This window comes from Larimichthys crocea, chromosome XXIV (assembly GCF_000972845.2).
Source record: "Larimichthys crocea isolate SSNF chromosome XXIV, L_crocea_2.0, whole genome shotgun sequence".
Classification (NCBI taxonomy): domain Eukaryota; kingdom Metazoa; phylum Chordata; class Actinopteri; family Sciaenidae; genus Larimichthys; species Larimichthys crocea.
The window spans coordinates 17750031-17776872 of NC_040034.1; the positions used below are offsets into that span (position 1 = coordinate 17750031).

Genomic DNA, 26842 nt, shown 5'->3' on the forward strand with positions numbered 1-26842 from the left:
AGCAAGCCCAAAGAGCAACAGAAGCAAAGCCAACACAGGAAGTGTCAATAGCTGCAGTTCCTCGAACGGCCACTTGAGGCTGGCTCCAGAAGTGAGTCAGTCTCCATAAGTCCACATATTAAAATGTCCAACTTCACAGCAGAAATAATCATATTTACAGCCTGGTACAAAAAACGGTTTTAGTCTCCATAGCTAATTTAGACATTCATGACAACTGTACTGAGGGTGAATTTTTATAGAACTCACATGTTCAAATTATACTAAGGTTTTTCATAATTAAGAGTATGGTGGCTTGTTTGCTTTATTCAGCCCAAATTAGCTCTACCCACGATCCACATCTTTGCCCATTTTTAGAATTAGTACAGGCGGAGAAAAGGTGGCCAGAGCCACCACACACTGAGCAACGTCCATGTATTATACAGTCTATGAGCTAGCTTAGTTCAAAACATCTGAATCTCTTAATCAACACGTATCTCATTTATAATAAGCGTATTTCCCAAAATGGTGCACTATTTCTTTCAGTTTAGACAAGTAAAGCTGGTGTCAAGTTAGGTAGTTTTTATACGGGTTTAGATTTTTTTACACGAGTTTAGTCAAGCTGTATTCATGGTGAATAAAGAAAATGCTCATAGTAAACATGAGAATTTCAGGCAGGGTATATAAACTACATTTTTCCACCCTGTAAGCGCTATTTCCTATCTGTAGTCATACCTTCTTTATTTACTGTAATCTTTTTTTGGAGGGGAAACAATTTTCTTACTTGGTTTTTGAGACACACTATGTCAACAAAATTTCATAATACCACCACAAGTCCCATTAGGGTTACATTATTTCCAAATTTAGCGAACACAGTGAACTCCTATCTTTAGCACTGCTGTAGGCAGGCTAAACTGTAGCTTGAGAGGTTCGAAAAGTCTTCATGTTAACACACAGCTACTAGTGACCTACTGCTAATGAATAAACACGATTTGTAAGACTGATGCTGTGGTGCACTAGCTAAGATACTAACTTTATTTCAAACAAAACTCATTTTGTTTGAAGTGTGCATTTTTTGTGTGTGAAAAGCGTACAAATGTCTAATCAGTGGGATAGCAAAGTTCAGATGTGCAGTAACTATTCCTGCCAAGAACAAAGATCCTCTAATATGGCTGCCAGAAAATGTTACATCATCATCTGGTTACCACTTTATAAACACACAATATCCTATATTCTGCTTCTGACAGAGCCAAATGAAGTTTTCATATCTTTTTCAGTCTTTATACTGTGAGCAGCAGAAACTACAGCTGTTAGGTGTAGTTTCTGCAATTATTAAACTTCATTTTGACTCAAAGGGTCATTTCTTTTAGCTAAAAATCTTGTTTAAATATGTCAACTTTAAAACCCTGTCATTACTTTTCTGGTTTGGCTTGTATATAAAACGCTTAATGCATAATACATTAAACCAGAAACCATTAAGAATAAATCAAGGATTTTACTACAAAAACACCTTCAGGCAATCAACTCCACAGTAACTTGGTCAAGGTGGTGCATAAAACGCAGCAGACAGCAAACGTCAAAGTTATTATTGTGTTCTCATTTTCACCCCCGATGACTGTAGTTAAACAATCTCCTTTCTCTCTTGTACCAAAGCTGGGATATGTAAGGAATTACGCTGTGAGTATGACGTGTTTTACTCTCCTGCTTGTCTGTCCTGAAGTCAGTTATTCATCTAAACATAATCACTTTTTTCAAGCACTGCACTGGAGCAGGAACAAGATAGGGGTGCACTTAGAGTCTGTTTGTTCATTTCAGTTAGTGATATCCAGTTTCTTTTATTTTCTGACACTTTTTTCCCAAAGCATGAGAATCAAGCTGAGCCTTGCGTCTACTGTACTGTTGCTCATACTGTGTGTTTTTTCATTTTTCTACCGTAACACTTTTAGCTCATTTACTTTTATAGTAAGTTTGTAGATTTCATTGTACTGTAATGTTGAAATGATGACACATGCTCTGTCTGGTCCTGACAATGACGAGGAGAGTTTGACATGCTGAAGCAGAGAAGGGAGAAGAGCTGTAGAGCTTCATATCAGATCAAAACGCAGCTTTTGAACTGGTTTTATTTTGATCTCTGAGCTCCAGGAGGTCAGAAAAAGACGTCTATGCCATTTGACATGCAACCAATTTGACAAGGCAGCACCATTTCAGTCAGGAAGGCTGTTAACATGACATCAAATGTAAAACTCTTTGCTATAAATCCATTAAAAAGAACTACAAAGCAATTCATATGAGGTCACTTTACTTACTTTTACCTTAATTTTATACTATATATTATATATAATCAGCAGAATAGTCCTCTATAGTACATTCATAGTTTGTTTAGTTCAGTTTGATTAACGCTGCATTATGTTGTGATCTAACGTACAAGCTGCACAGTGTGGTGCGAAAATTGTGTGAAACAATATACAAATATGCAGCAGTACTCTTTCCAATCCTCCATCTTCTCTCTCCATTAAATCAGCCTCAGATTTTCTGACAGATATTTTCAAAGCGTGTCCTCTTACTGCAGTGACAGCTCTTCATGCAAAGTATAGCTGTAGAAAAGTCGGAATTTCAAAGTGACAGGTTAGATCGTATCAGTCTTAAAGAAAGTCTTTTATCTTATGAGATATGACACACAGCAACCTATAAACCAAAAGTTCCAAAATACCTAATTTATTAATGCAACATGTGAAGATTAGTCCGCTACTTCAAACACACTTTGCTTATTAACTCGGTCGCATGATGCAATACACTTGGATTAAGTGCTCCACTTCATGTTTTACCTAACACAGCGTGTCATCCACTGTTAAATACAATTCTTGTTCCTATTGCTTAAGATACACATTTCATTTAGTTACACTGGCAGATGAAAACAAAGAACTCCACTGTTAAAAAGTACTTTAATACATCATAAGTGAATGTGATACCGTAAACAAATAAAATCAGGATGATTAGTACCTCATGAAAACATATTATGCAGTGTAAACCATACCCACGTTTTGATGGATGTTGGATTTTTTTCATAATCACAACATATTATGTCACAAATACTAAGTCATAGTTCTCACATAATATTTTAAAAATAAAGTCTGGCTTTCACAATGTTGAGCTGTAAAGCTTTACACTGTTTCACAGTGTTTGAGTTATAGATTGTCTATTATTTAGCCAGCTAATACTCTGACATAAACACTCTGTCATTGCACTCGTATATTTTTGTGCCAGAAGGATTTCCTAATTCTTGCCATGCCTTCTTAATTTACTCTCATTGTTTTCATTTGGAGGGCATTACACTCATGTTAACACCATTTCATGGTACATGGTATTGCCACCAATGACTCTAACTGCAATCTGATAAACCTACAACCAATCAGAAAAAAAAAAAAAAACATAGTCGCAAAGAAAATATGAGCTCTCAGATTTATTTGGTTCTCAGACTGCAGAAGAGATGAGGCATAAAATGTAAAGGTCCAATAAGATTACATGTTACAGTTAACTCTTGTCTTTATCACTTCTACTAAAACTGTAGTATGTGAAGTGTGAAGCAGGACCAACCAATAGCTTAACATCTATCTTAATATCTTCAGCTTAACAATTGGCAAATTAAGCTTGTTCCACCGAAGAAACAGATATACTAAGTCTTTTCAGTTTATTGACCAATTAATAAATTAGCAAGTTAGTCAGTTAGTGCTACCAATCTTTGTGATGGTCTTTTGTATAATTATTTCATAAATAAAGCACATTTATTGGATTTATGCAGAACAGAAAAATACAAACTTTTAGTTTAGTTTAGAGGACAACCGAGTCCAGCTGCCCCAGATTTAACTCTTCCCAAAGAAACATGACCTGGACGACAGAGAACCTTCACAGAATTTTTAGAGGACATCACACACAGCTTCGAGAACTAATATAATTCACAAACAAACCTTCCTCTTAGAGGCCAGACAGCCATGTTGGTTGTTTCCTTCATCCAACGGCAGAATGCACATGTTCACATCATCACAAACACAGGAAAGGTCTGCTCTGCCACAGCGGCTCAGATTCTATATTTTGTCTGGCTCTCGCACATTCATGTGTAAACGATACCCACGTTTCTTTTCTCATGCACCCACAAGGTTGGCCACAACAACACAGCCTGCAGTCCTCACCCCCCACCCCCTTCAACAGAAAAAAAAAAAATATTGTCATGGCTGGGACAAAAAAAAGAAAAGTATCTCGTGTCTGTGTGTGCTTTGGATAGGGGAGAGGAGACGTCGGGGAGGAGAGAGGGGGGGATGTAGGGGGCGGGCAACGGCTCCGGCATTATGTTGCATGAAATATCTTCAGCTGCCTCATCCATGAAACCCAATCCCCTCCTAGGGTGACTATGTTTGCTACTTTCTCACATCTCTGCATAGCCTTATATTACAGCGTGTGTTTATGTGGGGCGAAAGATGATTGATAGTTTAACTCGGGCTAATCACTTATGTGCCTGTTTACTGTATACCTTAAGCTGCTGGATTAGTTTGTATGTAAGGTGCTGCTTCCTCGCCGCTTGCACTGCTCAATTATTCTGTCTGTCACCTCACTCTGCCTGCTAACTTCCATACCCTTTTTTTGACTGTCCGCGCTGTTGATTCATAGAGACGTACCTTGGCTCTTTTTTTTTTTTATCACAGCACTTACTGTGTGTCTATTTTGCTGGCTTGCATGCAAAAGCCAGTTTGAGCAGAAAGATATCAACTGAAGGGAAAGTTTACTGAGAATTTACGTGTACAACCGCCACGATCTTGGACAGTTTGGGGGATTAAATTGAATGAAATTTAATTTCAGGGTGGAGTTTGGCTCTCAGCTGTAGGTAGAAGCTGCTCAACTGTCACGCTTTTACACGGAGCCGTTCGTTTTTTTCTCGCTCTATCTTACACCCACGCATACACCGATAAACATGCTTGCTCATTGGACACAGTGCCAAGATTAACTTAGGCAATTAGCAGTGATGAATTACCCTCTGTTAGTGTGAAGCATGGCGGCAGAAATGTGTAGGTTTGGACGATGGTTTGCTTCTTTTCATTCAGTCAGTCAATCAGCCTTACATTCCACCAGAACACATGTCGTCCGCATGTCATTTGGGGTTGGATTTTAAATGCTGCATGCAGGAGCCTTTTGCTGCAACATCAATTGTGATGAAATGTTGCTCACTGCTGTCGCAACAGCACCAACAATCTGCTTTTCTCTGCAGTTTGGTTTGAGTTCAGGAGTTTTTTGGGGCTTGGATTACTCAGAAAAATACTGGTTGATTGTAGACTGGTATGTTGTGGTTGAAATGTAGCTAGAAGGAGGACTAATTCAAAATCCTGTTAAAAAGAAGTTAATAGTGGCTTATCATGCCTCATCAGCAGGGTGATTTATCATATTTCTTCATGCAAAATTAAAAACAACGCAAAATAAATAAGGTATATAATTATCCTTATATATCCATCAATAAAATAAACATATGAACAATGTTTTCTGCCTCCACAATATTTAAGAAGGCATTAGGCAGGTAGTGAGGCAGCTCCAGCTTGTGTTTTACAGGTCGTTTCTGCCGCAGCGCAGGGCTTTTTGTTCACACCATGAAACCCCCACCCCCCGGAGACCCCGGACCTCCATCAGTGTCTTTCCCCGGGAGCTCCCTCCAGGCGCGAGGGGGCAGAGTGCCGCTTCATGTCAGCCCAGAAATGTCACATCACCTCAAACACACCACACACACTCACGCGCACGAATGTCTCCTCCACACGCAGCCCCGTCGTTGCCGCCCTGCTCCTGAATACTTCACAATTTACTTTGCTTCTCCATCGGCTGCCAAGGAGGGCGCACGCGCAAAATGAATAAGAGAAAAGTGGGTGTCTGTGTGTGTGTGTGTGTGTGTGTAACTTTGTGTTGTATATGTATGAATGTAGCTGCTTGTGGAAATTTTGTGTGTGTGATGAAGTGTGTAATGTGTCTGCATACTGCAGCTCAGGCTCAATGCTGGTTAGGAAGCCTTGAGGCCTGCCTGACACAGCTTCAGGGCACAGAGAGGAAGGTGATTATCTCATAGCTGCCAGCCATTCAGCTCAAATAAAGACAAAAGTAACTCCAGCTAACTAGGCGTCGAGATTGTAAAAGTGGAGACACACACACACACATGAACTTGCATGCCTTTGTGTCTTTTGTTAAAATTGGTGTAGGTGTGATAAAACTAGACTTGTGCAAAAAGTGCAATAAAGAATGTACTTCCTTTTTTAATTTGTAGGCTCATTTTTACACATTTCAGATGTTCTGCAATGATGACCTTAAGCAAGAAAATACCTTTTGTAACCTCGTGAAGTTCCAGGAAGAATTAGCCAATTGAAAATTCACAATGAGTATGCCAGGCAGATGTTATTTGAGTGACTTGTATTAAAAAATAACATTTGGTACACCCTTTAAAAAAGGCATTTACTACAAGGAAATTCTCCTGCGTCATTCTTCCTGTAATAAAAACTAAATTTAGAGATGATAGCCTTCGGTGATATGCTCTGATTTTTCATTTTTAAATAGCTGAAGCTGCTTACCTCGCTTTGATTTGCTAGTCTTTTATTTTGAAAAATTATACTCATTATAGGACCATAAAGTGCAGCTACAGTTACCAGCCTCCCCGTTGAAAAACCATAGTTTTTGTGCAAATATCACAGCTGTAGCCTTAAAATATGCTTGTGCATGTGTGTGTGAAAATCTCCTCGGTGCACCGCAAACAGAAGCGAACTGGTGTTTGGGTGGCTTTTTTCGAAACATGGAGAGTAGGAGACAAAACTTGTCTGTTTTTTTTTTCTGTCTTGTCTCTCATATGCATAGTGCCAGGACTGCACCTTTATTTCAGGATTTTGGGTTGAGCTCCGCTGCGCTCGTCTGTGTTTGTCTTTGGATTTGGAAAGCTTGCCTACGAGCGTCTTTCTTTTGGGAGATGCAGCTCTTTTGGCAGGTGACGGGCACACACACCTGGACATATATCTGTGCCCAGATGGAAGCTAGCGCGGTGGCAGCTGGTGTGACGTCCCCTCAGGACGGTGGAGTTGCCAGAGGGGAGCTAGGTGGCCGATGTCCTGCTCTGTCGTTCTTATAAGGAACTTCAACTGGGTGGCAGCTGCAGTTTGCTGGCATGATGGGACAGCAATAAGGGAAAAAAACAGAACTTTAAACAGAACAACTATCTATCTATCTATCTATCTATCTGTCTGTCTCTCTGTCTCTCTGTCTGTCTGTATCTGTGTCTATCTGTCTATCTTTCTCTCTATCTATCTTAATCCCATCTCCTTTATCTGTGTGTGGCAACCCGTGTGCGCCTCACGCCTCGTTCACAGTGCCAACACCTCATTAGTACAATATGCAAATGAACTGGCACAGGGCCAGAGGGTCAGAGCACAAACTGGAGACAGAATAATGGCACAATGGTGCATCTTTGTGTGTGTGCGTGTGTCCTCAAGTGCCTGCCCAGATTCATGTGTGTTTACCTGTCGTTTGGAGTGTCCGCGTGATGTGTGTGCGCTCATGCTGAGGAGGTGTGTGTGTTTGCGTGTGAGAGGGATGGAAAATAGTTGAAATGGATCAGCCTGCTTCTAATGTTCACTTAGTACACTGGCAGCTTATGAATAACCGTGACCCCGTAATCTCTGGTTTTGTTTGCTTCAGCCTTTGGTGACAAAGTTAAGGAAAATCTCCCCTGTTACACTGTAAAATGTCAGCACTGAACAATGTTGTCAGATTCATACACTGTATCCTCTCTGGTACAAATAACAGCACTCTTCACAAGACAAAAGATTATTATTATTATATTTGATTCATGTCATTCTTGGAACGGGAAACTCTACCTAGGGGTGAGGAAAGCAGATGGAAGCACAGACAAACTCAATCAGCTGTTGGACGTAAAATGTAAAATATACACCAGAATTGCCCTTTGGTATCATTGAGAGATGAACAGAGCTGGAGGCCAAATTACTTGTGACAAATCAAAGGTTGCAGCGAGCAATTTAGAGGGAACATGATATGAAAGAGAGCTGCTCAGGCCAGTGGCTCACCTGTCAATGGCACAGGCTCAGTATGAAATGTCAGCTTGGGGGCTGCAAACGGCATGATGAACACGTATAATTGAGGTTAAATTTCCGTTTCTGATAATGGCGGCTCAGTGCCCACTGGCTGTAAGGTATGAACCACTTTTTTTCTTTTTCACACTGAGGTCTGTATTATATAAAATTGCATTTCATTTAATGGAACACAATGGAGCAATTTGGCATTGTGCCACGCAACGCTTCTCCAATAACTTCTTTGTAACAAAATTGCCCACACCTGGCATAACAGCATTGACTGCCTCAGTTTTCACACTGCGCGTAATGAATGACTCACAGAGTGCAGTGGCTCCTTTTCCAGCACAGAGTTTTGCATTGTAATATAACAGTATGGGAAATTAAATTCACAAAAGCTACTATTTGAGCACATTGAATTTAGTTTATATAATCTAACTGCTATTTCTACAAGAATACATGTTACTGTAAAATTCTGTGAAATACTGACCATTAACCATGGTCACTATCTGCAGGGATTCCCCCGTTCACGGCTCCGTCTCAGCGTACTATAATGATCCAAGTCATGAAATGTTTGAGTTGGTCATGAACAATGTGTTCTTGATTTGTTTTGATAAGTGTCGGTAGATGTGCTGTGTGAAACGTCAGTGTTTCTTAGAAACTACAATCATCTCCAAACCCGGTAATGATTATGTTCTCTATGTTGAGGTGTTATTCACCCTGTTTTGGTTGACTGAAATACTGATAAGCTTTCCTCAAGAAAATGACAAAGTCCCAGTTTGTCAAAAAAAAAAAGAAAAAAAGAAAGTACATTGCACGAAGGAACTGATTGTTCATCAGCTAACTTTATGGTTCAGTGGATGGACACGAGCCCTTACTCATCCACGCGGGCAATTTCACTCAGTTTGAATGATTTGATTGATCTTGTCATTCAGACCGTAAGTCACATCAGCCTGTTGTTCCATGTCAGTGATATCTGCTACAAAATAACGACACAAACTGGTATGAACATGTACATCAAAATAAAGACCAACATTGACTCTAATTCACTACATTTAGCAAATTAAAATACACATTTACTGTAACTGAGGCTTGCTAAATCAAGTAATCTATAGGTCCTACTGGTTTGGTCCCTTGATCACCAAATATACATTGGTCAATTGCTAATGTTTAGACCTTGGTCCTTGCCACCTCTTGTAGTTTTGTTTGTTTGACTTGACCTTCAGGTCTTAATTCAAATGTCCCCCTCCTGTCCTTTGCTACAGTACCGTCCCTTACCTTTTGTTTCCTACTTATTTACATATTGTTTGATCGCGGCTGTCTCATCGTATAAAAGTGCTTCATTTCATCTGCTCAGGGTCAACTCACTGGCTCAGATGCGCTCTGTGTCTGTAAGTTCACCAGTATGCTGGCATGCTTTAATACACACACCACACTAAAGCAAACATGTGAACCGGACTTAAACAGTTTCTTTAATAACATCCTTCGGATTACATCTGGTTTTAATTTCAGGCTTTATGTGGTATGACTAAATTGCTATCTTGAGATAATGTGTCAAGGTGCCCAGGTTAAAATAGCACATTTTGCTTGTTCTTTCGCTCCGTCTCAAAGACATTTCAATGTGTCCCAGTAGGAAAAGCACAAATGTAAATAAACACACTTTGTTCACAGCAGCGTCTTACTTGTTATTCTGAGTCAGAGATAACTGATGGTCACCAAACTGTTTGCAAAATGGCTTTAAATGCACCACAGTTAGCAGTTACATCAAAATAAAATCCAATATTAACACTAATGCAATCGATTCAGCTGCTTTTTTTAGGCACTAATACAATGTTTGTTTGTATCTAGTGTCACTGTTACACATACAGAAGAAGCAAATTCAGGCTGTTCAAAGCTCCAGTGTGTAAGATTTAGGAGTATTTATTGGCAGGAATGGATTATAATATTCATCAATATGCTTTTTGCATTTAATCTGATTTTCACTGCCAGAGTTTTTCTTACATGCTTGTAAGGAGAGGATGAGGCGTTGGTTGCTGAAATTAAAATGTCCAACTTTGCAGCAGAGATAGCAGAACATATTTACAGCCTGGTACAAAAAAATGTTTTCCGTTCATGACAACTGTTCTGAGGCTAAATTTCTAAAATCAATAGAAATTATATTAAGGCTTAAAGTCACGCATAATTGATTGACAAAAAAATGATTGACAGGCAGGTGTCATTACAGGTGCCTTGTTTGAGAACCCAGGCTTCATAGCGCCCATCTCAGCTCCACCCATGCTCCATGTCTTTGCCCATATTTAGATTATCTTCACAACTCTTTAGAAACCTGTAGGTGACGGATGTGACGACCTGTACTGTCTTTGGTTTAACATTATCTGGTGTGGCTACAAGGTCAGTAGAGGGGGTAACCATCTCGGGTTAGGAGCCATTGGTAATATTATTAGTAACACTTGTGGTTTTCCTACACCAACAAGGTGAAGCAGAGTTGAAATCATTGAATTTCCACTCCACCTGCCTTTAACTTATCACTCACCAAGAATAAGATAAGTCACCTGTGTGGCTGGGCAGGGTCTTTAAATGTTGTATCTGTTGACTGTCTTACTTACTAATGACTCTTGGAAGTACGCTACCATTTACCAGGGAAATGCTACTGTAAATATTTCTATTAAAAAAGCTTCTGTATATTTTCTTTCTTCATGTTAGCGTAGAATGATCTTTTTTTTGTTTGTTTAATTTATATATGTTTAACTTCCCTTTTTATCCTACATGGGTGTTTGGTCATAAGCAGCACTATGAATGTTTTGCAAACTCCTCAACCTTGCACATGCATGCACACACATACACACTCACAGTTTTGTTGCAGAGAATCCTGTTGATTGGTTTGTCCGCAAACCAATGACTGTTCACCCATTTTTAGAGTCACCATTTTCTGTTCATCTTTTCTCAGTGTTGTTTTCCATTTCTGAGTTTCCTTGTTGCCTCTGTTCACCTGTTTATTTTTTGTCCATTCGTAAAAAGAAGCCATTATTTCTCCCCCCCCAGGCGAGAGACGACGATGGCCTCGGTGGGAAATTACCCCAGCACAGCTTTACTCAGGACACGCCCAGGCTTGTCTTCAAGACAAACAGCGATGTGCTTGTAAGGACCATAACCATTTAACACCAGATAGTTTTAGCCTAATGGCTAATGCACAAATATGTTTTGATGTTGTTGTTTTTTGTTATAAGTGTATCATTTTTAGTCAGTTCTTCCTGACATGTCAATGGACTGTTTCATATTTGGGCATTACTGTAAAAGTAGACTTCAACCAACAGACTCAACCCAAAAATAAGAGACAGTACACCAGCAGCACTCATGCTTTACATACAGTTTGCATACATTTAAGTTTGAGCCTGTCATAACTTTTTTCATGCGTGATCATTTGCGTTACTCATTTTCCTTATACGTCATGTGTGACTTTTGTTGGGGATTTGTAGAAATGATCAGACAAGCTTTATTATTGCAATCACAAGACATTTATGATGAATCTAAGGTGTTGATTTGTTTGTTTTTATTGAGCAATGTGATATATATGTTTTACATAGATCATTCATAATTTAGAGAAGAAAAATGTAGGTTAGTAGACGATGAAATATATGACATCAACATGCTCCGTAGGTTTAAAAAAAACATATATTTTTATAGTTTGAGGCATCATTTCTATGACATAATAACGTTGAACAAGTTAATCACTGAGATCTTGGATTGTGGCACCGTCACTAACAAGAAGTCAGATGGGGCAAGAAACACAAGCTGCCAACCATCAACACACTCCCGGGTCAGCCAGCCCAGTCTGTATGTTTAATCATCCATCACAGATTATAGAAAAATGTCCTGGAATTATGGCTTACCATACTTTGTGCACGTATTTCCTTTCTTGTGTGCTCACGTTAGGTTTTACTGCTACATAATTTGGTAGATAATTTGGCTTGACTGCTCATGTCTTGCCCCATTGGACATCCTATTAGATATGTTGCTGTGTTCCCTAATCTAAAAAATTACCTTATTAAGTACAATGTTATTTTAACTGAGAGAAACACAGCTGTACAGAGCTACAAAAGAAGAGACCCAGAGAGCAAAATTTTCCTTTAAAACCGCAATTTGACATTTTGGGAATTGTGTTCATTGGCCTTTTTGCTGACAGATGATAAGATCAATACCACTTTATATCTTTTATATCACCTTTATGTCTTCCTAGCTCTGCTTGAATGGTAAAATCTACCTAACAGTATCTGTTTTGTTTAATCTATACAAAAACCTATAAAAAACATCTAAAAATCTATACAAAAAAGTGTAAATACCACATGTCTTCTCATCTCTGTGAGGTTGCCAGATGGAGACTCCAGGAAGTAACTGCTCCCAACCAAGAAATAGTTCAGCACATAATCCCTCCTAAACCTGGGGTGTATTGTTTTTCTACTTTGGTTTTTGCACGGATTAATTAAATGAAATATAAGGTGTTTATGAGTGAGCTTTAGAGGTGGTTTAGATTCAGATTTAGTTGTTTCCCCAGTCCTAGTCTTTATACTAACACAAGCTAATCAGTCATGAGAGTGGTGTTGATCTTCTTATCGAACTTTCTGCCCGAAATTGTATTTTTCCCCAGAACCTGTCAAACTTTAAACAAAGATGTCCCATGTGGAAACGCAGACACGGTACACATGTACCAGACAGCCACATGCCAGCAGTGATATTTGGTCTCATGGAGACCCAGTCTGCTGCAGAGACGTTCAAACACAATCTGCCGGCAGGTCTGTCTCATCATTCTTACAGCTGGAGCTATTTTACTCACTGTGTGTGCGTGAGTGTGTGCTGTGAAATATAGTGCAATTGAGGTTCACCTGGCCAAGTGAGAATGGCCTTTGTATGTCACATCTATAATAAGTGATGGCGGTAAGAGTTTAGGCCTCACACGGAGAGTAGTTGTGGTCTTCTTTAGCCTTTTTAGTTTAAACTCTTCATGTTCCATTCAGGTTTTAATGAAGAAGCGTGATACGCAGTTTAGCCAAAATACAGTAAAACGCTGGGAAAGGATATGGAACAGATATATTTCCCTTTTTGTAAGCCAGGTAATTATAACCATCATGATAGATACTTCAATAAATGAGGCCACTGTAAACTGATATTTTGGCTAATCATAGTAACAAGTCCACATGTTACAGATGGTCTGTTAAGCGCTGCCAAAGTTTAATTTTCTTGTGTAAACTTCAGTGGAATCTTTATTCTGTTTTCTTTTTCCGATGGACCAGGTGCTTTATGATGGCAGTCTCTGACTACATATTCTAGTTTTTGGACTCAATCCACAGTGCAACAGGCGCAGTGTTTCTGTTTGCCTTCTTCAACAACACTGATGGACTCGAATTGTCAAGAGTGGGTACTTTGCAGCAGATTGTTTGGACCAAGAGACGACTTAACTAAAAAATCAAGCGACTGGCTCGCCTCAAGCACCTGGTTCGTTTTCATGGGTTTAATCCTTGTGTTTTGCACTATGTGATTATACCAGCAATCTGAGAAGTGTCAAAAGAATCACATAACGACCTTAACAGGAGGATATACAAGCCTGTCCCTTTTTGCACTTTTTACTGCTTAACCCTCTTCATTCTGAGAAACCTCTTCATCCTACATATAAAACCACTTCAGGCACTACAGCCTCTTATGAAACTTTACAATCTCCGCAACGTCTGAAACCCTCCAAACCTCTTAACCCTCCGCATCTTCCCCCTCTTCTTCCTCTTTATTATCGAAATCCTGTGCAATCTCTTTAACATCTGCAACCTCTTCTTCTTCTTCACGGCCTGAAACTTTCTCATCCTCCTCTGCAACCTGTTGCTCCACAACCTTCATTTCTGTGACATATTGCAGCAATTAAATGCTCTTCATCCATTCCCTTAACCCCTGAGAATGAAGAAACACCTCACCTAACTTGTTAATGTAAACTAATTATACACTCTAATCTAGCTGTTGCCTGATCTTGGGATTCTTAAATGTCACTGGGTTTGAGGGTTAGAGAGGGAAGAAAGCGATGACTGCCGAGGTGAATGCGCTTGTTTGGAAGTATGATAATTGTTGTAATGCAAATGGTTAAACTGCACCACCAGTACTGGTTCGTTGGCCACGATGGAAATAAATGACCATAATTACATTGAACTGCAAACATCTGTGTACAAAGTGAGGAGAGAGTGTGCGAGAGAGAGGGGGGAAAAAAAAGCACAACTCCATTAGCGTAATGCGCAGTGAAATTTCACTCACAGTGCAGAAAGTCGTTAAGTGCTCTCCATCTGTCTTTCAGAGTCGAGGAAAATTTCAGCACATTTATTATTTAGAATATCCTGGGCCCACCATTATCAAGCTCAACTTGCGAGAGCACCTTTTTGACTTTTACTCAGTCATGGCTCATTGAATTAGCCAGGACTAAATGGGCAGTTAAAGCGTGTAGAATTCAAGGGACTGACATCTGAGCACCACCAGCGTACTGGTTAAGCATAGCGTGATTCCTTATGTTCTCTAGCTGTTCAACTGCGTATTGACTTTGAACTAGCAGATCTACGGTGCATCTTTAAAATCTTTTGTCCTTCCGCACGATTCGGTCAACCTTTCACCAGACAATCTGATGTAAAACACATGATCTATGCAAAGAACCTGATGTTTTACATGTGTAGCAGCTGAAGGACAGCATGCTATGCATTCTTTTAAATTCCTGGCCAGTGCTACAGTGAGTACATCTGCCCAAACAGCCCATGTGAGTCCACTGTCTTTCAGCCGCTGCCAGATTTCAGGATCCTGCCAAATAAACCAATGTTGCTATGCAGCATGAAGAAGGAGTTTGTCCACCTTCTGGTTCGCATCCCTCAACTTATTAACATTCAGCTGGGGGGTTTAAGGGTCTGTGTGATGGATGGATGTCGTTGAGGGGTCTGACAACTGATTAATGCCTTAATTATCTCCAGCGAGGACCTGCCACTCCTCCCTGAGCTGACAGAGTGAGCTGTGTGTGGCCTGACGAGTAACGCCGTGTTCAGGGCTCGCCCACTGCTATCCGCTCTACCAGGGTCACATTCATTTTCTTCCCAAAGAAAAATTTGCACTTTTTGTGCTGAAAAGGTGTAGAACAGCGATGATACAGTGTAGCAGGGTGTTTTGGGATCTTTGCCACTGCAGTGAACAAGAAAGACAACTTTTCAATTTAACCTCCTCATGAGTGAATCTGATGCTGGTTTGCTGATCCTGCCTTAACGCACAACATATGATGAGATATTGAAAGTTTATCTGGAAGTCATTCTCACAGCTATGTTAAAGAACAAGAACACATAAGAACAATATTTGATTTAGATTAGTTAAAAAAACCAAACAGACTCGTTACTGCAAAATTTTATTAGTATGACAAGACGGTATATGCAGTTCATTGTTATTGTTATTATATGATTGGATATCAGTGAATATTAGGAATAGAAGAAAACATTCAAAAAATTCATAATCTACTGTCTGTTGTCAGGGTTGAAGTTCTTACAGTCACACACAAGTTAGGGTTGAGAGGTTCTGAAGAATCAATGTATTGTGTTTTATTATATTGTTAGGAGTTCATGTTATCTTATCCAGACCATTCCTTTATATGTTGTATCGGTACAGTATATAATAATACTATCATGATGCTCTTGTCTCTATTTTTTGGAGATACCGTATCGTGCATTGGATTCTGGTCTTTTGAGGCTACTGATAAACACTGTAACATTGTTGAATATTTGTCTAAACTAGCAAGTTTATGGTTGAAAAACAGTACAGTTTCCAACACAATACAGTATGTTTCCAGACTGTCGTCCTTAAGACGTTATGCATTTGTGTTACTTTCCATAACTACATGCAAAAATGGCAATACTTCTGCACAAAAGAGCATACACTTTGTTAAAAAATCTGATGGAAGCTCTTGTTGTCTAATTTGAATTGACTGACACCAGAACCTCACACTTATCATCAAAGTTTTAAATCCGTGAAACACTTTCAGCAATAATCAGCACTGTAGTGATTACCAAAATTGTCACACCTTGTAGAGACACTTACACTTCTTTGTGAACTTCAGAGCTTACGTGTCAAAATTAGACAGTTCAGCATTAAGCGATTGCAACAATGACCTGAGCTAGGCTAAACTTGATAGAGATTTAAAGTAAATCATGACACACCAGTCAAAATGTCTTATCAGCTCTTTACTGATCTGGGGAGTGAAGTGCAAAATGCTTGAAAACTGAAGCTTTCCATGGCATTCAGTACTGATTAGTTCTTTAGGATAAGCATTATATCTTTCTAGCATTTTAAATGACTTAACTATGTTTGTCTCCTTTGGCACACACTTCAATACCAAGTGTGGTAGGCTATTTGAGGGAAATCTGTGAATCTAAAGGGAGGGATCCGTGGTCAAAATAAGACTGAGAGTGTCTCTATTGCTAACAGAAGGTGTAAATGGATGTTCCTTGTTAGGACAGAAAGTTTAAGACAAAGTCATTTCAGTAGCACTCAGCAGCAGATGCCATCAGATGCACATTTACCTCTCAGTACATAAACCGCACCACTTTAGACACATGCACACGCACCTACATTACATTACAGGCAGGTAAAGTTATATTAACTTCAAAGCTGAGTGTTTGCTCTTGACAGATCTGTAAAAGTATTTTTTAAAACAACATCAGTTCCCTTAAAAATAATCTCTTTGAAATATGTTTATCTCCAGATGGTTTGGAGCTTCTGCTTACCAGAGTACTTCATACAAAAATTGTGTTGTATTACATCAAAAACAAATTAGAAGTCTTTTGTACGCAGAGTGACAGTTGCTGATGCACTGTGTGTACTGTGTGTGATTTCTGTTCCAGGTGTGTGACTGGTGCAAACATATTCGCCACACTAAGGAGTACCTGGACTTTGGTGCTGGTGAGCGGAGGCTGCAGTTCTGCAGTGCCAAATGCCTGAACCAATATAAGATGGACATTTTCTACAAGGAGACCCAGGCCGCGCTACCTGGAGCACTGTGTAACCCAGGACATGGGGGTGGTGGAGAGGGTAAATTAGAGTGCAGTGGAGGGGTACAGCTACTCACTCCTGAATCTTGGGGAACACCGTTAACGGACCTCCGGCGTAAAGCTCCCTCACCAGGGGGGCCTTCCACCACCTCCGGTTTTGCCCCTTCCAGTTCTTCTGCCACTTCACCCTCAGACACTGCTGCCGTCTGCTCGCCATCCTCCTCCTCCTCAGCCAAGATCCCCACACCCAGACCCCACGAGAGCCCTACACTTCCCCCTCCACCTGTTCCCACTTTGCACCCACCTGTCGGGGTTCCTCCTGGTAGCCCTCCTATGGTGATGACACCCCGGGGACCCATGCCCCTGCCTCTATTCATGGAACATCAAATGATGCAGCAGATGCGGCCCCCATTTCTTCGGCCCTCTGCCCACCCTGGAGGGCCCAATAGCCCCCTGTCAAACCCTCTTATCCCTGGTATTGGTCCACCACCTCCTCCGAGGACCATTGGTCCAGCATCAAGCCCCATGCACAGGCCCCTGCTGTCTCCACATCACCACCCCTCATCAAATCCCAACCCAGGCATGATGCCCCCCCATCCTGGTATCCCTATACCAGGCCTGCCCCCTTTCCCCCCAGTCAACATGATGCCCAATGGACGCATTCCTATGCCCCCAATGATGAACTTTGGCATGCCATCCTTGGCCCCATTGGTACCCCCACCAACTCTCTTGGTCCCTTACCCTGTCATTGTACCCCTTCCAGTCCCAATCCCTATTCCAATACCAATTCCCTTCAGCCCCAAAGCTTCCAGGGACCAGCAGGAGAGAAGTGGCTCTGTCCGCAGTGCTCCAGAGTCCTCCGAAGCTTCAGCTTCTGGGCCACACTCTCCAAGTTCCTCTGGAGGTGACAGAGGTGAGCAGAAAGTAGAGGCAGCTGGTACAGAGCATCTCTCTCCTATACATTCAGAGAGAAGCAGGTTGGCATTAGTGGACTTGACTGTAAAGGCAGAGGACAATTCAGGCAATTTGTGTTTAACCAGTGGCCCTGGGCCGATGGAGGGAGTGATTGATCTAACTGTGGGCCAGAGGTCATGCCAACAGCAGGTAATTCAGAGGATGATACCAGGGGTCCAGGTCAAAGTAGAGCCAGAGGCCGAATCAAGATCTCCACCAGCTGCTGGGTTTGGGAGGGAAGAGAAGGGTAGTCATGAAGGTGGGGAAGGGGGCCTTTTACACTCCTCCAGTACAGAGCTGGAAGGGGCCACACTCCCAAACACACTGGAATCATCAGGCCCACCCTCCAGCAACAGCAGCCCTTCTTGCAATGCAGATCCTTCAGTGAACCAGCTAAATTCCTGTATCTCTAACATCACCCCACCACCCTTACCCAGCACAGCACAGAACCAACCCCAGCCCCTGCCCCAGCTCCAAACTAGTCCTGCTGCACCATGTAATGTCATAGTGAATGGTACAGGATGGCATTCGCTTCTTTCTTCTGCCTTTGAGTCTTGCCCTGACCGAAGAGGAGACAGTGTTGCAGGAGAAGTAGAGGCAGAGGAGCAGCCGGCCAATGGTGAGCTGGAGCGTGAGGCACTGAAAGAGAACAATTGCTCAGTTGGAGATTGGGAGCCGGGAAAGCGGGGCCTGGTGCAAGATGAGATGGCGGACACAGTGGAGGGTAAGCCAGACCCTGATTCCAACTTGGAAGAGGGTGAGCACGCCTATGCCTTGCCGCTGCTGTCTGCCGGAGGCTGTGTGGTCATCCAGCCTGTGCCAAAGCCCGGCACTGACAAGACGGCCATCCTGTCCTGCTCCATCAGTGCCCCTTTATCAGCAGCTGGGAGCCCCGAGCTGGAGCCGCCGCTGAAGAGGAGGTGTCTGCGAATCCGCAATCAAAACAAATGAGGTGGGTTCATCGCTCTGCGCTCACAGAAACACTTTATGCAGTTGTGCACAATCTGTATTTAAGTATACATTTACATTGATTTATTCACATGACATTTTGTAATTCACTGTAGGGTACTCATAAAATAATCAGTTGGTTTTGATGTCTCTCACTCTCCAGTGTACAGTATATTCTTTTATTTAAAATTATGCATATAAAGAACAACACAAAACATTACACTAAAAACAAAACACAACAACCCAGGAACAATTAGTGTCTCAGCAAACCTACAATCCCAAATCAAGACAAACTACACAGATGGACATCCCACCAAACTAATCCCAGAATATGGGGGAGAAAGTACTTTCCGCAGGAGACGTCCACAAAACAACAACAAAAAACACAATACCGAAATAGCTTCTTACGACCAGCCGTTACCAAATTATCTGTCTGGCCATCCAAAAATGGGAAATGACAGGGGCCCACAAAACCAAAAACAAATCCATTTGTACATGAAGGTTTGCAGTTATCTTTTCCATCAAATACACATTCTTTAGTCTCTCTCGCCATTGTTGAAGGGTGGGAGGTAGAGGTCTGAGCCAACACAGGGTTATCATTTTCCTCGCCACTAGTAGGAGAATCTGTAATAGTTGGGCCTTTCTCTTCCCTATATCCTCCCCTGGATTCAAACCTAGTATATAATGTAATAGGTTCAGCGGTAATGTAATTTTCAGAATGCTCCGAATTTCTGCTTGGATCCCTTGCCAAAATGGAGTCAACATCGGGCAATCCCAAAAGATATGAGTGTGGTCCCTGATTTGCTTACATTTCCTCCAGCATAAATTGATATTATTTTTGTCATATTTTGAAGTCCAGTGTACATTATATTTCTAAACTGTTAACTAATCTGTTCTGTTAGTGAGTAGTTTATAGGTTAGTTTTTAAGTTATGCCTAGTCTTACCTTCTTAAAATTTAGGAAATTCTCGCAATAGGGTTATTTTACATTTGGTCCCGTGTAGAATATTGAAACGGTGTTGGATCTGTCCGCCTATCTCGCCCAGTGTCAGCTGGGCTAGATAATAGACAGAAGGAGAGACAATAAGACTGATTCAGTTCATCTGAATTTCACAATGTGATGCTTGATTCAAGGGTAGACCCAGCGTGACCCTACTTAGACAGTATGGACGAGGTCAAATAAGCATCGACTGAATTATTATCCAAAGACTCGACTTGACTCTGATAGACAGAGTGCATGTGATGTATTTGGCCGTCACCTGAAGGAGCACTCACAGGGACTGACTCTTAAAGGCATTTAAAAAGGTTAATGAAACAGGAGGAAACATGATATGAAAAGATGAAATGATCTTCTTAAAAGGAGGTGTTAATACATCTGTCATGGCAGAGATTATGCCAGTGTCTTAACCTGAGCATGAAGACACCACAGTTAAATTAGATGTGACATAATCAAATAAATCCTTATACACGACAACATGTGAGCATGTGTTTAGCCAACACATTTTCCATAATGTAAACATATGTTCACACAGGCCTGCACATTTCTTCCTTATTGCTTAACTCTGACTGGCAGATTACCTTCATGAGCTTCAGAGAGGAAATGGGAAGTCTTTCATGCTAAAGGATCTATTCAATACATTAATACAAATTTAACGATGCACTACTCGAGTTATTAATTAAATGAAATTGTATTCAAGAGCAATTGAAGGCCAATTCAAGTTGTGGTAACATGAGGTGGGTGCTCTGAATTAGAGTAATTAATACCAACAAAAGATGGAAATCAAGCCCCATGCACCATCAGTACTGATAAAAGCAGCTGAAATGAATCATAGAAGTGATGGAGAAAATATGGTGCAACCTTCAGATGGCTTAAGGTATCCAATTTTTGATTACGGATAAGGGCAAACCTGTTTGCTGTATTATGAAATATCTGAAACGTTATGCAAAATTGATGTCACCTGAGAAGCAGACGCTGAATATTTCATTCTTTATTTGTCCAAAAATATCCTCAAGCTGACTGCATGTACCAAAGAGAGTAAACCAAAAATTAGGAAGCATTGCTGAAAATTTTCTTCAATTTGATCCTCAGTGGTTTTAACACCAAAGCTGTTCTTGTGTGGGTCTTCCATGAGCCCTATTGCTCTGTGTTGGACTGAACACCTCCTATTCTCCCACTTAGCTCAAATTGAAAGTTAGGGCTGCTTGACTTCATGCACCGACTTTACAAATACAGCTGTTAGGGAGAGGGGTGGTGGGGGGGGTCCTCACCCAGTGACTCAGTCTAATTCTCCTCCCACTCTGTTTCACAGATGGACGCTCTGAGGACCACAGTGCCATCAACGACACTCACTTGTCCACCCCCCACCTCCAAATCCCACCCCTCCCAAACCACACCACCGCACACGTGCACACACAAACATTTTTTTCCTCGTCCTCACTCATCGTCCAGTCTACCAGCACCACAAATCGCCTTCGACGACTGATGAGAGTCCAACCAAACATGTTGATGATGTGTATCATAGTAGAGCAGACAGGACTCCTTTTGTCTGTGTGACAGACACTCTAATGGACTGAACTTCTACAGACTTGATGTCACGGCCAGCAGGATCGCTTGACCTTTGAACTGCAGACAGCAGTATCCGCTGCTTCTCTCCTCATTTAGAGACTCTCAGCCCGCACTGGCTCTCATAGCTTACCCACTCTCCCCTATCAAAGCAAGTGCTGTCTGTATTGTCTGTTACAATGGATCGCACTATAGTGTCCTGTATTCAAAGCTGCTGGTGGGACATTAGTGAAGGAGCCACATGGAGAGATTTCCATCTCCTGTTTCGGTCCAGCCTGGTGCCACAGCACAGGTACAAAATCTGCTCCAGTAAGTGTGTTTTTTTTTATTTGTCACAGAGGTATAGCCGGATTTCACAAAGTTTAGATCGCAGAGCCACAGAGAAAAAAAGAAAGGCGGAAATTCTGCTGCTTTATCTTCTTGGCCCTTTTGCTTGAGCACAACTAGCAAAAATGTGCTTGCCAAACTAACACAAAGTGTTCTGGGTGATTGTGATCGGCGGTAGCTAAAAAGAAGCACAAGCATGAATCTGGTTCATGTAAAATGATTGAAAGACAATATAAAAAGAGATTTCAATCAGAGGCTATGAAACAGTCCTTGGACATAAAATGACCAATTGTGTTGTGAATTATTCCTACTGAATCAGCAAACTGGAGGATAAAATATTAACCTTCACCAGCAAAGTAATGGTGTGTGGGTGGAATCATGCAATCTCTGCCATTTTCCTGTGGCATCTATTCGTTTGCTCTTAAACTTCACTGACTTTAAATATGTATTGTTACAAAAGAATGAGACAGAGTTGTCAGGATAATCATTCCTACTATAGACAGTTTCACAGCCCTTGGGAATGCCGTCTGTGTGCTCAAACGTTAAGCCGTGCTAGTAACAGTAATAAGGGCCCCTGCTGTTTTCAAGGCTTACTGCAACTCCAAAAGAACTGGGAAGGCATAGCAATGTCGAAACTCTGCCAACCTGCAGTGGGTACTCGCTACCGCAGGCTAGTTCTTTTCTATAATACATTACCAGTGATGTTCCTGTAATGGGTTAGTTTGAGACTGACTGCACTGAATTTACAGGGGGCACGGGGAAGCCAGCTCTTTCATAAATAATTCTTTTGGGACCTGGAGGAAAACTGCTCAAGTAACAGGACAGAAATATTTCTACAATAAACAGACTGAAGATAAACTCATTTTGGAAATAATTTAAGAAATATTTAAAACGTTGCCTCTTGCTTGTCCACCAATTCAGCCAAGTTGTTTAATTTTATTGCCAATTATTTTTGTTTTAAGCCAAATTTAGCCGCCACGTTTTCCTTGATTTAGTGTCATTTAGTGTATGGCGGTGTATTTTGGACAGTTTAAGTCAAACGTAACAGTCGCCCATCCAGTTTGATCTGATCCAGTTACACCTTAGCTTAAGCCTGTGTGCTTGGACTCCATTAAACAAAGCCAGCATTTAGTTTACACTCCTATGGAGGAGGTACATTGTACCAGTGCGAGACAAGGTATTATCATTTGCCAAAGGCCTCTGGTGTGTTGAAGCAAAATATGTCACCTAGTTTTCAGTGGAAATTGGATTTCAAACTGAAGTTTTGACCAGATAATTTATAGTTGCCAAAATCACAAGCACTTATTAAAATATATTGGAAAATACAAAACCAGTATTACCCTACTGTCTCTCTTTATGGTTTATTCAACCTATAAAAGCATATGATATACCACTATATGGATTAAAAAGGTAATGGTGCACTTGAGTGATCCCTGATGATGACTTACATCAAATGTGCGCATTGCTTTGCAGTCCTATCTCACTGTTTTCCTGTAGCCTGTTGTTTTAGTTCATTCTGTCACGGTGAAACATCCTGTGTTTTATTCTGTGTACAAATGAGGCCCAACAGTTACTCATATACATATTAACATGTCACAGGGATACCTACAGCACTCATACTCATGTCACACACGCATACATACACAATGCACATAGTAAATTTAACTGTGCGTACGTGTGCGAGGCAGGTGCAAGCAGAGAGCCCAGTTGAGATTACAGAGTGTTGACTCAGAGTAAGCAGTGTGCAACTCTATCTGTTGCCTGTTAGTCAGGCATTTAGGCTTAGCTTGCTGCTTGCCAAGGCCCAGCTTTGGTGTCACTTTAAGCATTTCCTTGCCCTCTGCTTCATTTCTCTTCAAGCAAAGGCAGTGAAAAAGCTCTGTTTTTGTTCTTGTCTGTTTGTTGCAACATAACTCTTTCACGTGTATCATAAGCACAGCGTCTCTAAGATTACGGTTTATATCAGAAGAATAGGTATTGAGCAATTACACCTCTGCACCAAATCTGAGATTTCTCTGTCAACCTGTCAGTCGTCTCCTCCAGAAAGATCAGAAACAAAGGGTTGATGTAACCCTGAAATCGTGGAACAAATGTGGGAGACAAAAACCAGGTACACGGCCAGGATTTCAGAGGTCATGAGCCCCTCCAGCACAGCCAACAAAGTAACAAATAACTTCATTTTTTTGTGATATTTTTATTTATTTAGTTAACTGTAAATTTAATTTCTTATCAAACCTTTTGATATTATGTATTTATTATAATTTATACAATATAAAGTCCCTCCAGGCAGTTAAAAGAAGGTGAATGACTGTGTCCTGGTTAGCTCCTTTCTTTACTGTCCCACACTTTAGCATACACTGCTGGCATTTTCATAAACAGCAAGACTGATAAGAAAGGAGGTGTCAGTGTTGTAACATGTAGACTGATGCATGTTTGTCTATGTAGGCAGACTGCCATGAACTAATCAGAGGATGAACCCGCTACAATTTGGACTCTCCATTAGTTTTCCTCTAGCGCCACCCTCAGGACAAAATATCATCCAACTATTAATGACCAATCTGGTCATTAATAGTTGGACATTTTGGGAAATGCACTTTTTCACTTGCTTGATTGTCACCACTCTCGTGTCAGTTAAATGTGAAGCTACAACAAGGTGTTGGTTATCTAAGCTTAGAATAAAGACTGGAAACAGTTAGAAACAGCTAGCCTGGCTCTGTCCAAAGGTAAAAAAAAACAAAAAAAAACCTACCAGCACTTCTAAAGCAAATTAACACATTATATCTGTCTGTTCCTAGTCTTTATGCAAAGCTTGCGAACACACTGCTGGTTGTAGCTTCATAAGTGCATTTCCCAAAATGTAGATTATTCCTTTAAGTAAAAGCTAATTGTTCTGATGACCTTTCTTGTCCAACATCAGACTTACTATTTTAGTCTGACTACTGGCTCTTCTCCCAGAATTTCTTTATTTTTACCAGAAATTTTACACCGATTTAAAAAAAAAAAGAAGAAGTAAGGTATCTTTTTGAGTTTTGATGAGAAACTTACCAAAAGTATTGCTATGTCTGCTTTTTCTCCTGCTTGACGACTTCACACACACACACACACACACACACACGCACACACACACACACACACATGCACACATTGAGACACACACAGACACAACAACATGCATGTTATGTCTGATCCTAATCTGCACCATGTTGGCATTGCAAATGGTATACTGTCCATGTCTGAGACAGATATTAGAGAGCCTAACTCTCGAGTGGAAATCCTGGACCACTGAATCAGTCTTTGTGGCGGCAAGCAGACTTGTGACAAATCTCCAGCATTCCTTTTTTTGATGATGGACTACAGGCCTAGTCAACAGCCTGAATTATGCAATGACAACTAACTCCTACCCTAATATAGACGAGTAGTCCACAGACAAAAAAAAACAAACAAAAAAAACATGACATGACTTCATGTTACTTTTCAAAAACAACAGAGAAGTTGCCTTAACTCTTGCTTGTATAATCTCTACAGTTAAGACAATGATACTCGCTTGTAAAGAAGACTCTCCCTTCTTTGTACAAAATGAAATATACCAGAAACAACAACTTTGTTATCTTGCTAGTGTCAATGTATAGATGATCAGCTTTTTTCTGTAACTTGTATGAACCCTCACATTTTTGCTAAGAAGAGACCCTCCTCCCAAATTCCTCGTTCCTAAACATCCAATCTGTTCAACGTTTTAACTTGTGGTGGACTGTCAATCTTTTTGTGTACATTTTATAGTATTATTTATTGTTGACAAGTTTTGCATTTGCAAATAATAAAAAAAAGTGACGGTGGTTTAACCTGAGCATTCTATTCCAATGTAAATGCCTGGTGAACAGTGAAAAGCTTTTTTTAATTATTAAAATGGAGAAAACAGTGATATGAGGAGATGATCTTCTGTCTTTTTATTATGACGTTGTAACATGTACATAACATGTGGCCAAAATTGCTTTGGAAAATAATCATTTTTTGTGTTGTAACAGTATTTGTTTTATCCAGTGAATTGCTCATGAAGACAAATAAATAAGAGGCACACACAACCTTGTTTCAGATGGGTCATATCTGCTCATTCTATGGACACGTGGGAGGAACCTACACACATAAAGGTCACATTCACGTCAATGTTCACTTGACAGTTCACAGAAAACAGTAAAAGATGCCATCGTTCCTTTAGCATTATTTATTAGGAGATTTTGACTTGACAGAGCTCCACCCAGAGTCAGTGAAAACACATGAAAATGTGTCACAACGAGGCGTCACATTGTTGGACTACATATTTCTGCAATAACACTGCTGATATAAACACTTAGAAAAAAAGCAGTTTAATGTGACAAAGTGACATTTTCTGGCAAAATAAACAGTAGTTTACAGTAATTATTTCTTTACTGTATATGCATTTTTACTGTACTGCATCTGAAAATATTTGATTGCTAGGAGTTTAAGTTTAAAAAATGTGAACAAAACCAGCACCTACGAGTCAAATACAATCATGCTTAACAGCTCTAAAAGGTTCTTAATAATGAATGGAAAAGTGATTACATGTTTGAACACATTTTAGAACATTGAATCATTCATAACTTAGTCTGTTAGTCTTTGGTTAAACTATTTAAATAGTGATGACTATGATGGAGGGGATTAAAAAAAAAAACAACACTTTATAATGAGCTCATACTTTATTGTTGCTTTTGATTAGCCCAACAATGATGCTACTTAATAACTGAGTACTGATTTATAAATTGGTTGATCTAGACTAACAAAATGTCTTGTCACCAGTGGAGGATATTATAGAGACACAAAGATGCAGTGTTTAACAAATCCACTTGCTTTGATCTCATTTGTTGGCCGAAGAGTTGGAAGGATATCTGACTTTTAGGTCACGGCTCTGCGGATGAGAAA

General features: G+C 40.5%; 1 protein-coding gene across 4 annotated transcripts in view; it reads left to right on the forward strand.

The window, feature by feature from the left end:
- Positions 1–25344, forward strand: part of sobpa (sine oculis binding protein homolog (Drosophila) a) — a 43917-nt gene extending 18573 nt beyond the window's left edge. Inside the window, exons 5-8 of one of the 4 annotated variants that reach the window (XM_019271651.2) lie at positions 1630–1653; positions 11115–11210; positions 16970–19022; positions 21327–25344. In XM_019271651.2, coding sequence (XP_019127196.1) covers positions 1630–1653; positions 11115–11210; positions 16970–19021 — 2172 coding nt within the window. In that variant the 3' untranslated portion in view covers position 19022; positions 21327–25344. The remainder of the gene's footprint in view (positions 1–1629; positions 1654–11114; positions 11211–16969; positions 19023–21326) is intronic. The other 3 variants (XM_019271664.2, XM_019271659.2, XM_019271670.2) reach the window with 3 other exon arrangements.
- Positions 25345–26842: the final 1498 nt, after the last annotated feature.